Source organism: Hippoglossus hippoglossus, chromosome 19 (genome assembly GCF_009819705.1).
Source record: "Hippoglossus hippoglossus isolate fHipHip1 chromosome 19, fHipHip1.pri, whole genome shotgun sequence".
NCBI classification, from domain to species: Eukaryota; Metazoa; Chordata; class Actinopteri; order Pleuronectiformes; family Pleuronectidae; genus Hippoglossus; species Hippoglossus hippoglossus.
In genome coordinates, this window is record NC_047169.1 from 1,570,512 (window position 1) to 1,585,710 (window position 15,199).

The following is a 15,199-nucleotide window of genomic DNA, read 5'->3' on the forward strand; positions in this document are numbered from 1 at the left end:
TCTCTTGTGCTCTTGGAAAGTTTTAGATGTTTTACTTCAGTAAAAGCACCAACACAACAAAGTACAAATCCTCCGTTACAAAGTCCTGCATCTCAGATCTCGACAGTCAAAAAAACATCAAGAGTCAAAGAAAAGTTCAAGTTGAAAGTGTCAAAACTTTAAGTATTTTGTGAAATGTTTAATTGTTTTTTCTGCTTTGGGCCCAAATATATATATTTTTAAATGTTTAAAAAGTTAAATATGATAAAGGGCCATATTATGATATCTTCTCTGTAAAGTAAAACCAGCCGTTAGATAAATGCACAATATCGTCCTCTGAAATGTTAAGTAAATGTTAAATTGTACAGACGTACATTACAAACATTGTATCTCTGACGACAGGTTCAAGAATCTGTTGAGTTATAACATACGTGTTCATTAAATCATTTCCTGTGAGATTAAACATGTGTTTTTTTATTCTGACAGAATAAAACATGTCACATTCAGCTGTCAAAGTGGGTTTCTTACTGTTTCAGTAAGAGAAAACACATTTTCTGTTTCCTTCTCGGACGATGTTTTGTTTCCTCTCAGCAGAGAGGAAAGTTTCAGTCCATCAGTGTCCTTCAGCCTCATTCGTACACACGTGAGGATTAGAAACAGAAAACAGTTCTGTACAAAAAATGCAAATCTTCGTGCAACAACTTCTCATTGCACCTCCGAACACAGAATTTATCTATTTGGCAAAATGAAGAATTGAATTCTCAATAAATCACTTATGTTACACTTCTTCTGCATCTGCTTACGATTCAGACTCGTTTGTACGATTCATCCTTTCACAAGATGAAGATTGTCGCTGCTTGTTGTCTTTAAAAACATCCATAAAGCTGTGAGACGCTCAGCGATCCGAGCTGATGTGCGAGGGCGTCGGACGTACGTCTCCAGCGGCTCCTCTAAATCCTCTGGATATCAAACAGCCGGATGTCCGTGTCGTACCAGATGGGAGGATCCAAGTTGCTATAGCAACAGAGTCAGAGGGGAAAAACAAGACACTGTGAAAAAGCTTTTTCAACACACGTGATTTCCCAGAAACAAATCTACAGATAAAAACAACACGTTCAGGCTCTTATTCCGTTTTCCTACCGTAAGTAAATGACTCCCCACGTGTACGTGCGGAACCACATGGCCGTGCCGGCGTTGGCCTGGTACTTTCTGATGAGAATAGGATGAGGGATGGGCAGGAGGCCGACGAGCGTCCCGTGCTGGAGGAACTTCAGGATTTCTGACTCGTCGGTCAAACCCCTGTGAGAAGACAAAATGATGCGACACATTAAAGCTGCTGATCAAATCTCTGTGTGCGAAGGTGAAGGGGTCACTCGTCTCATCACAGTTATAAACACACATTATTCTTGTTATATTCCCGTAGCAGCCGGAGCAGTTTGTGTTTACGAATCCGACCTCGTCGATGCAGTTTAGTATTTGATTTTTAAAGTTTCTTACTTGTCGATGCAAATCTTCTCCACCTGAGGAACCAGCACCTGCAGCAGCCGCATGATGGTCTGCAGAGGAAGCTTCGCCTTCCACGACAACACCTGAGGACCACAACCAATCAGAGTGCACGATTCCTTACAGAGTAACGTCGTGATCGGATAAAACTTGTACGAACCCAGTCTGGATTAGCGACGCCGGTCTCTGATGACAAGCGACTCCTCGTGGATTCGGACTCTGTGAGGATCTGACCACACGATGAAAACCAACGAAGGAGTCAGTGTAACGGCAGGAATTCATAAAGAGACAAAACCAGTGACAGCGATGTGATTTCCTCGTTCACCTCGTGGTCTCTCTCCGAGTTGGACTCTGTGTCGCTGGCTCCGGCCGTCGCACCGTTATCTGCAGCCGCCTGCGGAGAGTCCGAAAGTGGGAGAGCGACCATGGTGCCGTTCTCTGTCACCTGAGACTTCTCCGTTATCTTATCGATTCCTGCAGGACACAAGACAATCTGTTTCCACTTTGTACAACATTTCCCTCCTGGATGTACGTAGATAGTTTCCGCTATTTGCTGCTGTTTGTAACTTGGAGGATTTTTCAGTTTTTATGATATAAAGTCAGTTAAGAGTTCTTCTAGTGTCAAGCGTCATACCTGGAGTGGCCTCTAGGCTGGTTTTGAGCGTGCCGGGCTCCGCAGATACCGCCGGTGTGGAGCCCTCCATGGACTCGCTCGCTACCGAGTTGGCCCTGGAGACCCTGGACGACCTCTTCTTCTTCTGCAGGGCCTTCTGAATGGACTCCTCGTCTGACGGCAGGTTGGCCAAGTGGTGGAAGACGTTTCGCTTGCGGATGATGGCGTACACCAGGTTACAGTTACCTGAGAGCGGGGTTATTCAGGTTTTCAGTCAGGCATCATAACGTGGCTGCAACGTGTCGTATAGCTGAGGTCAAATCTGTGTTCTCACCATCAAACTGATACTGGATGATGTTGTTGAAGACCTCCAGCAGGAAGAAGACCAGGTGGTGGTTCTGGGTGGAGGAGAAGAGGAACCAGGGTGTGGAGAAGGCCTCCAGGAGGTGGAGCAGCTTGTTGGCCGCCACCATGGACAGACTCTTCAGATAAGGAGAAACTGTGGAGGTGGAGGTTGGTTGGTGCATTCGTACAATCCTCCATTTAACAGTGTTTTTATTATTATTAATATTTTATACTGCATTTGTTTTCTTATTGATTTCCTCTGTGGTGCAACTGTAACAAATCAAATTTCTCTATAATCTTTCTATTATCATTATTTTCCTTCTGAGCTCATAAAGCTTTGGAAAACATTGTGGAGACGGAGCAGGGTCTTTTAAACACTTGGCAGTTCTACTGTTTATCCACCAGGGGGAGCTATTGCACGTGTGATACTCACTGTTCACTATGATGGTGAGCAGACAGTCGAAGAGAGGCTGCAGGCGCTGGTGACCGCTGGTGACGATTTTGTGGAAGACCTGAAAGTGAAGAGAATAAACATATTAAAGATGGAAAAATGCATCACGGGGAAAATATTGAACAAATCATATCACGACCTGCAAATAAATTATTTGTTTTCCTTTCTAATTGAATTGTAGTTGAGAGTTGTGTTTAACTAACTAACCACAATGACCAGGTCGGCGTGGTTCCCTGAAAACACAGGAATGTCCATGGGAACAGGAAGCGTGTACGGCTTGTTCAGGCGAACACCAAAGTTTCTCTCTCCACTCAGCAGCAGGAGGATGAACACGCCGATGTGCATGAGGCCGACACGAGCTGCAGACACACACAGACACACACACACACACACACACACACACACACACAGAGACACACACACACACACAGAGACACACACAGACACACACACACAGAAAGCATGAGGTTTCCAATAAAGATCCAGGTTTACAGTCACGTTAATGCACAAACCTATGTTTAATCCTTCTCCGTCTCAGGAGGAGATAACTCACACTGATCCGCTCTGGCATCGTTCAGGTAGAACAGGATGGGAACCAGCATGTCCAACACATCACTGCTCTTCAGCACGAAGAACAGGAATTTCTAAAACAACCAAAAACACAGTCGGCTTCATTCATATTCAGTGTTTAAGCAATATTTTTAGATTTTGGTGGACTTCAATAAAACAGATTCACAGTCAGAGAAAACATCTTTGAGTCTCAAAACTACATGAACCAAATTCACTGTGATCCATGAAGTGCTTTTTGAGAAGTTTCAGTAGAAACCACAAATAAACCTCATGCTGCTGCTAAAGAAAAAGACACCGGGTAAATCCTCTGGAAACCATGAATATCTGAACCTGTCTCTGTAAATAAAGATGGACGACTTCCGCTCACTGCACAAAAATTGAATCAATTTCATTGCTTCAACATTTGCAGGAAGTCCGAGCTCCTCGCACCTTGTTGAAGTCGCAGAACTTCCAGAAGAGGATCAGCAGCTCCTGGTGGAACTGGATCTTCTTGGCGGAACGAGGCAGGTAGGTCTGGACCAGAGGATTACTGAGCAGTCGAGCCAGACCCTTCAGGATGAAGCCCAGGTCCTGGTGAACACACAGAGTTAAAACATCCGGCAGCACGACTCAGTGATCAGTGGTTAGTCATGACTGTACCTCTTCTCTGTGGATCCTGGACAGATAGTTCACAAAGAGGTTATCAGGTCCCGAAGGCTGAAAAATAAAATCGGAATCAGTATCTGTTTTGATCAACAATCATTTATATGAACTCGTGGATTCATTCGTACTCCTCGGACCTCCTGCTCCTCCTCAGCCGTGGGGGCTGCGGTGGCATCCAGGGCCAGCAGGGCGGTGCCGGTGGCCGACCCGGCTTCGTGCTCCAGGGTGACGGTAAGGATCTGGACGGCCTGTTCCACCAGCTGCTCCCGGTAGTCAGAGAAGAGCAGGTGGTTGTACGGGATGCCGTAACCCACGGGGTCGTAGGCGCACACCACGTTGAGCAGCGAGGTGAACAGAGGCAGGGCGTGTCTGCGTGAAAGACGGGCGGAGGTCAGTGAGCACCGGCGGTCACGCATGGTCGCCTATCACAGGTTTCCATGTGTTCAGTGGAGGTAATTACATAGCAGGGGCTGAGGCGTGTGTGTGTTACTGTAGTGTGTGTGTGTGTGTGTGTGTGTGTGTGTGTGTGTGTGTGTGTGTTACCTGTTTTCCACGGAGCAGAAAAACGTGACCCAGGGGTTGAGGGTTTTACTTTCAGAGGACGGAGAAAGGTACATGGCCTCAGAGAAACACGTGAGGAGCAGCTTCAGCAGCTCCGTCCTGAACCACCAGGAGGAAAAGAAAAGTTATTCACCCCATCGAGAATCAACAGTCCTCTTTATACTTAGTATAATAATAATAAAGTGTTTCTCTGGATCTGCTTTTTAAATTGCTTAGAGGGGGAGAACGTCAGTGTTCACTAGCGCCCTCTATAGTCAGTAGGAATGTGTTTTTAATTTTAATTTAATCTATATTGAATGTAAAGCACTTTGAGCTGCATTTCTTATATGAAAGGTGCTAAACAAATAAAGTTTATTCTCATTATTCATCATAATATAAAGCTGCTTACATGAAGCAACAACACACAGGAAGCAGACATGAGAAGCAGAGCAGGTGATCTGCTGCTGACGTCTCACCTGTTGAGGTCGTGGACGTAGTTCAGAGGAGGAGACTGAGCGAAGCCGACTCCGGCCTCCCAGATGTACTCACAGCTGTCGATGGAGCGGACGTCCTCCACCGTGTCCTGCAGCCGAGACAAGAGTCACTCAGTGGAGACACTCATAAAGATTAGTCCTCTAAACATGTCCGATTTTGTTTTTTAACCAAGATCAAAGAATTATTCTCTGGGAAATATGGGTTTTATCTCAAAACGTCAAAGAAAGAGATAAAACTGTCTTCCCTGAACCAAGTTTCATGGGAATCTGTTCAGTTATTTTTGGATCTTTCTTCAGTTACGTGAACTTTCGTCCACAGCTGCATTTCACAGCTGCAGGTCAGTGTTCACACCCACTTCCACCATGTGATGCCACACGAGTTCTCTGCTGACAATATCAGTGAGCGACACCTCGGCCCTGATAACTGCAGCCTCACGAGTAGAAGCGACTTCGTGCCACCGGTGTTCCTCAGCAGTGAAGTGACAGCGAAGGGCATCGGACCACGAGCAGAGTTCACAGAGATCTGAGGCTCAGGAGACTCGCAGTGTTTTATATTCTAATTCCATCACTGTTGGTGAGGTTGTTGCCGTGCAGCCGGTTCCTCTCACCTCCCTCTCAGGTGTTTGCTCTGTTCCTCTCAGCCCAGTTAACAAACATGGCCACTCCTCCGTCTCGCCGTGTCGTGCAGAGTCACTCATTAACTTCAGCTACTGCCTGAGAGAAGGTTGTGTGAAGGAGATAACGACGCCCGGGGCTAAACAACACGTCCTCGGCTCAGTTAATACGAACAGCAAAGAAATGACACTGTCGTAGCTTCAGGGATAAAACAAAGTAAACAAGTTGACGCTTGTATTATTTTCTGTTTTATTTGGAGAGACACGAAGCCTGAGGCATCGATTTCACAAGACTCCTTCATTAGATCCTGAATGTTGGCTGGTGTGTGGCTGCAGCTGCACATCTGGATGTTTTCACACTGATCAATTAAACCAGACTTCTCACTCTCGGGCTCGCCTGTCGCAGTTGCCCCATAAGACTTGACTGTAGCTACTGCCACGGTGTCGCGGCAGCTAAAGTAAAGAACCAGTGGACTCACCGCGCTCTTCTTGTGGCTCTGGGCGGTGAAATCTGGGCAGAAGAGAAGGTTGGCGATGGCCATCAGCAGCGACTCAGCCAGTGGCCGAGCTTCATCGTCATCTTCGCCATCATCGTCCAAACGCTGGAGGAGAGAGAGACAAGTTCAGAGGTGTCACGTGACACAGTCACATTTGAAACGTGAAGCGAGAGCCACCAGGACGGAAAACAAGTATAGAGGAAAAACTACTTTTTGTCAAGAATGAGCTGAAGTTAAAAATAAATATAGTTCATTCATTTCAACTCAACGACATTATTTCTCTGCAGAACCACAAACTGAACTCGTACGATTACAAACAAACCACCAGGCTGTTCCTGCTGCTGCAGCTCAGTCCCACACTTTAATTAAGAGACATTCAATCCCTCCTTAATTCAACCACTGGCCACAGGCAGGGGGGGGGGGACACACAATGTGGGCAGTGTTTGGACTGTGGTCCCCTGTCGACCCGGTAACCAGAGAACCAGCAGTTGTCAGGACAGAGGGGAGGGGGGGGGGAGGGGGGGAGGTGGGATGTGGACAGTGCCCTCGACAGCATCAACAGGTTCATCTTTCACTCTTAAGATCAGACGGAACCATCACTGAGGAACCACCACTGAGGAACCACCACTGAGGAGCCACCACTGAGGAACCACCACTGAGGAACCATCACTGAGGAACCACCACTGAGGAGCCATCACTGAGGAGCCACCACTGAGGAACCATCACTGAGGAACCACCACTGAGGAACCATCACTGAGGAACCACCACTGAGGAACCATCACTGAGGAACCACCACTGAGGAACCATCACTGAGGAACCACCACTGAGGAACCATCACTGAGGAGCCATCACTGAGGAACCACCACTGAGGAACCACCACTGAGGAACCATCACTGAGGAACCGAGAAGCGATCCGAGTCGTCGTGAAGCTGAAAGCCTGACGACACATTCAAAGTGTCTGACGAGCAAAACGATTCCAGCACAACTTCCTGCAGGAAACTGGAACCACGAATCAAATCTTCTCTGACTCTTCAAATCACAAGTTCAGCTTTTTTTCATGCAAGTGGTGTAAGATGTCAAACATCATGAACCTGTTGCTATAATGTTAATATCACGACTTCCATTGAATGTCCTGCTTGTTATTTTAAAACCAATTAACCAAACTAATCCTAATTCAAACCCTAAAACCAAATCTTAACCTGCGGAAAGACGTTTGAATTTGACGACCGACCAAAATGTTCTCATAACTAAAGCTTGTGTACACACTGGCTGGTTTGTAGTTAAACATTATGGGGAATATCATTTCTTCCTCAACACATTATTTTCTTATGATGACAGCATCCGATCCTCTTCCTCCAGCTTTAATGTGAAATCATTAAAGAAATTTACTTCTGCTACTGATGCACTGAACATTCCTGGAGCTCATGAGATCATTTCCTGTTTGCAGCAGGTCAAACAGGAAATGATCTCATGAGCTCAGTGCTTGTGGAGGACGACGTGGCGTCTCTACACCGTGTGGGAGTCGTACCCCAGCTCTGCCAGCTCCGGGCACAGTGGACCAGAAGAAGCCCCTCCAGTCGGCGTCCTCGAAGATGTACGGCAGGATGCGCGTGAGCAGGCGGGTGCAGTTCAGGACGATGTGGCGCTCCTTCTCCGAGGGGCAGCCCGAGTCCGCGCCCTGGACCAACCTCTCCACGGCCTGAGGACACAAAGATCAGGTGTGAGGCTGCGGGGGAAGAGTTTTAAAGTCGTCACGAGAACGAACGTTGAAGGAAAAAAGTTGTAGTATTTACTGTATCCTTGTTAAACCCTGGAGACAAAGCATTTGAGCTTTATGAGTCTCAGGAGAAGTTCAGAGGAACATTCTTTAAAAGCTCTGAGCTAAACAATCCAGGTTGAATCCTGTGTCTCAACATCATCATCATCATCATCATCATCTAAATCTGTCTTTCCTCTTCCTGTAAAACACTTTCAACTGTTTGACGACTTCTCCTTCACTCAGTGACGTTGATGTTGGGAAATATCCGTCTCTTAAGCTGCTAAATGCTCCAGTGTTTTAAATCAAGAACAGATAATTAAATAAAAAACCTTGACCATCACAATCAAATGCAACATGGACCTAAACCAACCCAGGTTCGTAACATAAAACCAAATCTTAACCCTCGATGGTTATTTTCTGAGGTGGCGAGACGTCCTCGACATCAGAAACCGAGCAGGCTGCCGTCGACCTTTAACCTTTACAAAGTTTAACACTCAAAGTGTGGGAACAACAAACAGCAGCATTCCTCTGAGTCAGACTGTGTCCAGGACGGACCCGGAGACGAGACATGAGGACGTGGCTGCTGGGGATTGGACATGAGGAAGACAACATTCCTGTGGAGTGATAATGCGCAGCTCACCTTATAGCAGAGGGTTGCCAGGTTTGACGGAGACTCCTCTCTGACGGCTCTGATCTCGGCCGCCGGCACCAGAGCGAAGACATCCTGCACGGTGGTGGAGGTGTCGGCCCAGAACTGATCCCAGAAGGCGTCGTCTGTGGCTTCCACGGGCTGCAGGAGAAGATACACAAAAAACAATTCATACCACAAACACGTTCAGTTTGAATCTCCACTGTACAAACTCTCTTAAAGATGGGGCAGAAAGGTGCAGGCTGCAAATCTGGATGAAGCCGAGGGATTCTGGAAACTGGGGCTAAAGTTAAAGCTGCAGCTCTTTGGTCACAATCACCGAAGTTTTGTTTGGAGAGAAAATAAGGACACAGAAGGTGGAAATGTTCTTCTCGGGTGAGTGGCTCAGGAAAAAGGAAAACGCTGAACTGGCAAGACGGAAGAATGGATTCTGATAAACGTCACAAACTGTCCTGGGTGAGAGAGAAGAGGCCGGTTCCTTCAATCATTTATATATGAAGCACATTTCAATCACAGAGGTTCAAGGTGCTGACAAAATGAAAAGATATTAATTATTATTATTAATTACATAGTTTAAACAATTTTCAAGCACAAGAAAAGGGAATAAGAACAAAGCTAAGAGGTAAAAATACATTAAAAAAAAGGTTTAAATCTGTGTTAAAAATGATCTTTTAAAATATTTGTTGAATGTTTTTTATTATGATCCAGAGCAAAACCTTAAAATGAACCAAAAACCAAGGTGTTTCATTTCACCGTGAAAATGTAATAAAAATAAAAATATTTCCTGCTTAGAAATGTTTCTACCGATTAATCAATTACTCAAATAACGACTTCCTCTCAATGACTGATTAACCGACTAATTGTTTCAGGTGTTACACACAAACAGAACCGGTAGATTCAAGTCCTCTGCATCTGCTTAGTTCCACCTTAAGTGCACCTGCCAGGCTCAACAGTAAATACAAACAAATAAATAAATAGTTTTAAAATACTTTTGTTTTATGTTCGAACTATTTCAGGTTATTTTAGATAAATAAACAAGAAATAGTTACAATTCAGAGCAAATTTGACTGTTTCCAGATTGTTAAAGTGTAAAAAACATTAAAAATGTCATATAAACACAGTGAAATAAATGAGCAGTGAGTGAAACTCATCGTTTCTGGTGATAAACACGTGTTTTCCTGGTTTTTCTCTGGACTCTCACTGATCTCAGCTTCAGTTTATTTCACCATCTGGAAGCAGCTTCTCCTCCAAAGCTCGGAAACGACGCCGCGCCGCGTTTCTCTCACTCCGCAGAATAAAACATGAGAATAAAACATGAGAATAAAACATGAGAATAAAAGGAACCTGTGTTTTCGTCGTGAGCTGAATCACCGCCTTCCTGAAGAGAAGTTTACTGTCCGTGTTGCCCATGTTTCTTCTGCAGCTTCCACCTGCTGCTGTTTGGATCCGTCTCAGTAAAGAGGATCATCTTCTTCCTCTTCCTCCTCCTCCTCCTCCTCCTCCTCCACTCACTGCGTCCTGAAGCCTTCACTGGCTGCTCGGGAAATACAGCACATGAAGCTGCTGCCACTGTTTTCACAGCCTCGTACTTCATGTACTTCAGGCTTTGTGACAATTATACTTATTATTATTATTATTATTATTATTTTTGCACCTAAAACACAAAACTAAATTCATTACTGTTAAAGTCCCACCATGTTTTGCTTGGTTCGGTTCCTCTGTGTGAAAAATCCCGATGGCCCCAAACGCATCACGCGCAAAGCAGGATCCAACCTGAAGCGACTTCCGGGATCTAATGTTAATATTTGTTCTCATTCATTCATCAATTAATAAAAACTTCCTTCATTGACACGTGGGATGAAGATTAATAAATAAACTGCAGGAATAAACAGAGAAAACTTCATCTTCATCATCATTAGACTGAATCATTACGTCATAATGAACATATGGACGTTTTGGTCACCTGTTAAAGTGACGTGGCTCGTGACGTCACAGTGACTTCACTGCTATGTCAACAATAACAACGCTAGTATATCCAGGATACGGGCGCCGCCATCTTGTCCTATTGACGTAATTTCACAGGAACATAATAATGTATCTTGGTCCTGGCCATGCTCGACCAATCAGGAGTCAGTCTCAGCTGCCAATCAGTTTCTATTTCATCAAATATCGAATTAAAACCAAACTGATCACAAACACTTGAACATTAGTGAGATAAGAACGACCTGAAATGACAGAAACCATCTAATGTCTTAGATTTTTTGGGGTTATCCCATCTGCTAACATGGAGGAGGCGGGGTTATTGACCTGTACTGCAGCCAACCACCAGGGGGCAATCGAGATGATTTGGCTTCACTTGTGGGAGCTGACACGTCGTCCATCTTTATTTTCCTTCATTGCTCCACACTCACCAACGCCAGTCCACAGTGAAGTTCACAGCTAACTACTGCCACCTGCTGACCCAACAGGGGACAACAAGACAATATGAAACGATTTGATATAAAATTCCTGTGTGTGATTAATTATGTGGATCAAAAACTCTGACTCACTCACTAAACGTCTATTACAAAATCAAATGCCAGAGACCTCCTCAGCCAATCACGGCCCTCCTCCTCCTCCTCCTCCTCCTCCTCCTCCCTGGCCTCAGACACAAACAGATTAAACCCTCAGGACACTCATGCAGAGAAGACTTTGGATTTCAGCACGGAGGAAACATGACAGAGTTGAAAAGCTTCGGCGCGTTGATCTGGATCTTTGCAGCTCTGACAACGACTGGAGCAGTTAAGATCAGTTCTATTTTACTCTGGGAGAGATTTTATCTTTATTTTTTTTGCAGAAACTGGTTTGACTTCTTTTTGATTTTAGGAAAGAGAGTGGATGAAAAGTTCTACCCTCTCTTCCTCCTCTTCCTCCTCCTCCTCCTCTTCGTCTTCATACTCCTCCTCCTTTGAGAGTTCAGGTGAGAAACTCCTCACGAGTCTCTGGTCTTGAGTTACTGAGTTATTTTACATGTCTGTGACGTCATTGGTCAGGTGGAACTTGTCTGAATGGAGGAACCTCCGTCCCATCACTGACCAGTGGTGAACACATGTTCTGTTTGTGTGCTGATGGTTTCGAGGGAAGAAGCTGTGAAACAGGTGGGAAACTGATTACATCGATCTTTTTTACATTTTGAATACAATACAAATCCTGTTTGTCTCTTTCAGTCCAAGGTCGTCAGTGCTACGACGGCGTGGGACTGTACTACAGAGGACGAGTGTCCCAGTCCCAGAGTGGACGGACATGTGAGGAGTGGGATTTAGAAACCAGAGAGAGATTCATGTCATCAGATGTCAAAGCAGGGAGACACAACTACTGCAGGTACGTGTTGTTGGATTCATGGGAACTCTTTGATATAAATCAGTTCCTGAATCTGTTATTTATCTCTTCTAAATATTCACGCTGGTGAAGACGCATCTTACGTTACATCACTGGGAATATTAGTTATTTAGTTTTTTTTAGATTTGAGAGAAAAACTAGATGGAAAATATTTCTTAAAAGTCATATAAAGGTAAATTCATTGGTTCTGTTGATTATCCAGGTTTAGTTTGTGTTTAATTAATTAGATAATGAGGACTTATGGTTAAATAGAAGTTTGATATGCATATCAATAAATTAGGTAAGTAGAATTACTACAAAGTGCAAAGGATGAAACCGTATCAATGAAAATCAGTATGATAGGTTTTCATTTTTTTCCGACAGAAATCTTTACTACAGACGACGGCCGTGGTGTCATGTTCGGAAAAACCATCAGCTGCAGCGGGAGTTTTGTGATATTCCACGTTGTAGCTCAGAGTCACGTAAGTTTATATTTTCTACTCCAAGGAAATATAAAAAGTCCAAGTAATTATAATCCAGAGAGTTGAGTTTAAAAAACATCTCTGCTCTTGTAGTTCCAGCTCCAGCTCCACCTTCACCTGGACCCACAGATCTGCCAGGTGAGTCCGGCACCGCAGGTAGAATGATGCTGTGTCATTAGAGGGAAGTGGGTCAGTTTAACATAAAGACAAATATTCATCATAATAATAATAACTTTATTTACTGTAAATGAATATAACATAAAAACCAAAATACAAAACATCAAAGCCAAGTAGAAAATTAATAAAATAAATAAGTTTCATGGTGACGTAATCACTAATGATGTGGAAACAGACGTCAACACCGCGCCACCTGCTCTTGAGTCTTGTAACCAAAGCCCAACTCTTGCTAAACTCACCGTGTCCCATTAACAAGCTTTGTTAAATCCTCCAGCTGCAGAATGTGGCCGGCGCACCAGACGAAAGCAAACGAAGATTGTGGGTGGAACAGTTGCCACAGTGGAATCACACCCGTGGGTCGCTGCCATATTTTATCGCAGCAAATCCAAGGAGAAGGTTTTCCGCTGCGGGGGGAGTCTGATCTCCGCCTGCTGGGTCCTCACGGCCGCCCACTGCTTCCCCGACGGGTAGGAAGTGAGATCATTTACTGGAACCACAGCAGGTGCTGAATGGGAGAGATCCAGGATTGGACCGATTGTTGTGAACTTTGTGTTTCAGCTCCGAAACCAAAGAGCGGCGCTTCTCCGTCGCTCTGGGGAAAAACGCCCTGAACGAGAGTGACCCGACCGAGCAGACGTTCAGAGTGGAGAAGATCATCATCCATGAAGGCTTCGACAACAGTGAGGGCAACTTCAACAATGACATCGGTACGAACACTTCTTTAGACGCTTACAGATACTTTTAATAACTCTGATAGCATTATTTCCATAAGGTTTAGAAACCCTCGTCCGTCTTCCTTCATTCTGAATCCATCGACACATCGTCCACCTCAAACTGACATTAACCTTATTCCTCACACTGACCTTAAAGCAACACTAGGTAACTTTCACTGTTCCACAGCGCCCTCTGCAGCCGCACGTGATAATTAGGTCGAGTGAAGTGGTTTATCAATGTGCTGAGTGAAGCTCTGACTGTGTCGTCCCACTTACTGAACTGAGAATACTGGGAATGAGAGAATTGATGATGGTGTAACTGAAGCTCTGACTCCTGCAGCGTTGGTGAAGCTGAGGCCTCGAGGTGGTCAGTGCGCGGTGGAGAGTAACGTGGTGAAGCTCGTCTGTCTGCCGCCGCCTCTGCAGAACCTCCAGCCTGGTGTCACCTGTGAGATCACCGGATACGGGAAAGAGAGTCACGGTGAGGGAGGTTCTCCGGATACTGTATCTGACGGGAACGTACAGGTGGTGGTGTCCACATTTTCCCAGTATGGAAACACTTGCCTTTGATAGAACACTTTAGTAATATAATTAGTTCTGCCTCCCTTAAATTAAACTCAATCTACAAACCATAACAAGTGTTTGAGTACTTTCACGACTCTTCCTCTCCAGGGCTGTGGTATCGGTCTCAGTTTCTCCGAGAGGCTCAGGTGAACCTCTTCACTGACGACGTGTGTCGACACAGGGACTATTATGAAAACATGATCACCGACAACATGTTTTGTGCCGGTCGACCCGACTGGAGCCAGGACGCCTGCGAGGTATTTCTACATGTCTGGACTCGAGTCTTGATTCGCTGAGCTTCTTCTAACGCTGCTCGTCTCCGTCCCACAGGGAGACTCGGGGGGGCCCCTGGTGTGCGAGGTCGACAACAGGCTCTTCCAGTTCGGAGTCATCAGCTGGGGCGACGGCTGCGCGAAGGAGTTCCGACCCGGCGTCTACACCCGAGTGACCAATTACAACGGATGGATAGAAGAGAAGACGGGTCTGACGTCCGTCAGCGCCGGAGCCTTGTTCCCTCAGGACGTTCCAACAGATTCAAGTGTTAACGTGTAAAAATCCGCTGCTGAAAATAATCCCTGAGAAACACATCCAGGGATTAAAGTTCCCTTTCGCTACGATGCTGTTATGACCTATTAGATAAGTGTAAATAAAATGTGATTTTAACTGGAGACACAAAACCCAACCTGACTTCCTACTTCTCGTGAGTTGTCAGGTTGTCATGCCCTTCCTACGTCAATAGGTGGCGGTAGTGAATTCACTATGCTGTTTGTGAATGTGGACCACAGACAGCGAGGTTTAGGTCATAAACCCCGCCTCCTCCATGTTAGTAGATTGGACATGGACCAAACTAAAAATAAATGTTGGTGAAAGATGGTTTCTGTCATTGTCGATATTTCTTATCACACTGATGTTTGTTCACGTGTTTATGTTTCAACAACAAGATAAATGGAGCTTTTCTACATTTCACATTCACCCATTCATAAACCACTTCTATATATATATGTACATGTAATATGCTTTACACAGATCAGCTGTAAGGAGTAATTCAGGGCTCAGTGTTTGGCCCGAGGACACCTGGAAGAGCCGGGGAGCGAACCACCAACCTTCTGGTTCGTGGACGACCCGCTCCACCTCCTGACCCACAAAATCAAAATATTGAAAAGTTGAAATGGTTAAATTATGATTAAAGTCAAACACTTCTCACGGGCAAACTTATTTTCCAGACTAACCTGTTTATTTAGTAGCTTACG

The 15,199-nt window shown here is 45.1% G+C and overlaps 2 protein-coding genes across 2 annotated transcripts; one reads left to right on the plus strand and one right to left on the minus strand.

Moving 5' to 3' along the window:
• Positions 1-7: 7 nt before the first annotated feature.
• Positions 8-10,153, minus strand: hid1b (HID1 domain containing b). The gene is made up of 19 exons (XM_034571021.1): positions 10,001-10,153; positions 8,648-8,797; positions 7,777-7,947; positions 6,231-6,353; positions 5,120-5,226; positions 4,647-4,763; positions 4,241-4,472; positions 4,101-4,157; positions 3,891-4,031; positions 3,445-3,535; positions 3,099-3,250; positions 2,874-2,952; positions 2,430-2,594; positions 2,117-2,341; positions 1,808-1,956; positions 1,643-1,711; positions 1,477-1,568; positions 1,120-1,278; positions 8-993 (listed from the first exon to the last, which is right to left on the minus strand). Exons 1-19 carry the CDS (start codon positions 10,064-10,066, stop codon positions 930-932), a joined length of 2,409 nt encoding a protein of 802 aa, XP_034426912.1. The 5' UTR covers positions 10,067-10,153; the 3' UTR covers positions 8-929.
• A 1,158-nt stretch (positions 10,154-11,311) lies between these two features.
• On the plus strand, positions 11,312-14,736 carry plaub (plasminogen activator, urokinase b). The gene is made up of 11 exons (XM_034571044.1): positions 11,312-11,442; positions 11,521-11,615; positions 11,689-11,793; positions 11,863-12,016; positions 12,398-12,495; positions 12,595-12,633; positions 12,947-13,139; positions 13,231-13,379; positions 13,726-13,866; positions 14,058-14,206; positions 14,280-14,736. The coding sequence occupies exons 2-11, from the start codon at positions 11,534-11,536 to the stop codon at positions 14,499-14,501; spliced, it is 1,332 nt and encodes a 443-aa protein (XP_034426935.1). The 5' UTR covers positions 11,312-11,442; positions 11,521-11,533; the 3' UTR covers positions 14,502-14,736.
• Positions 14,737-15,199: the final 463 nt, after the last annotated feature.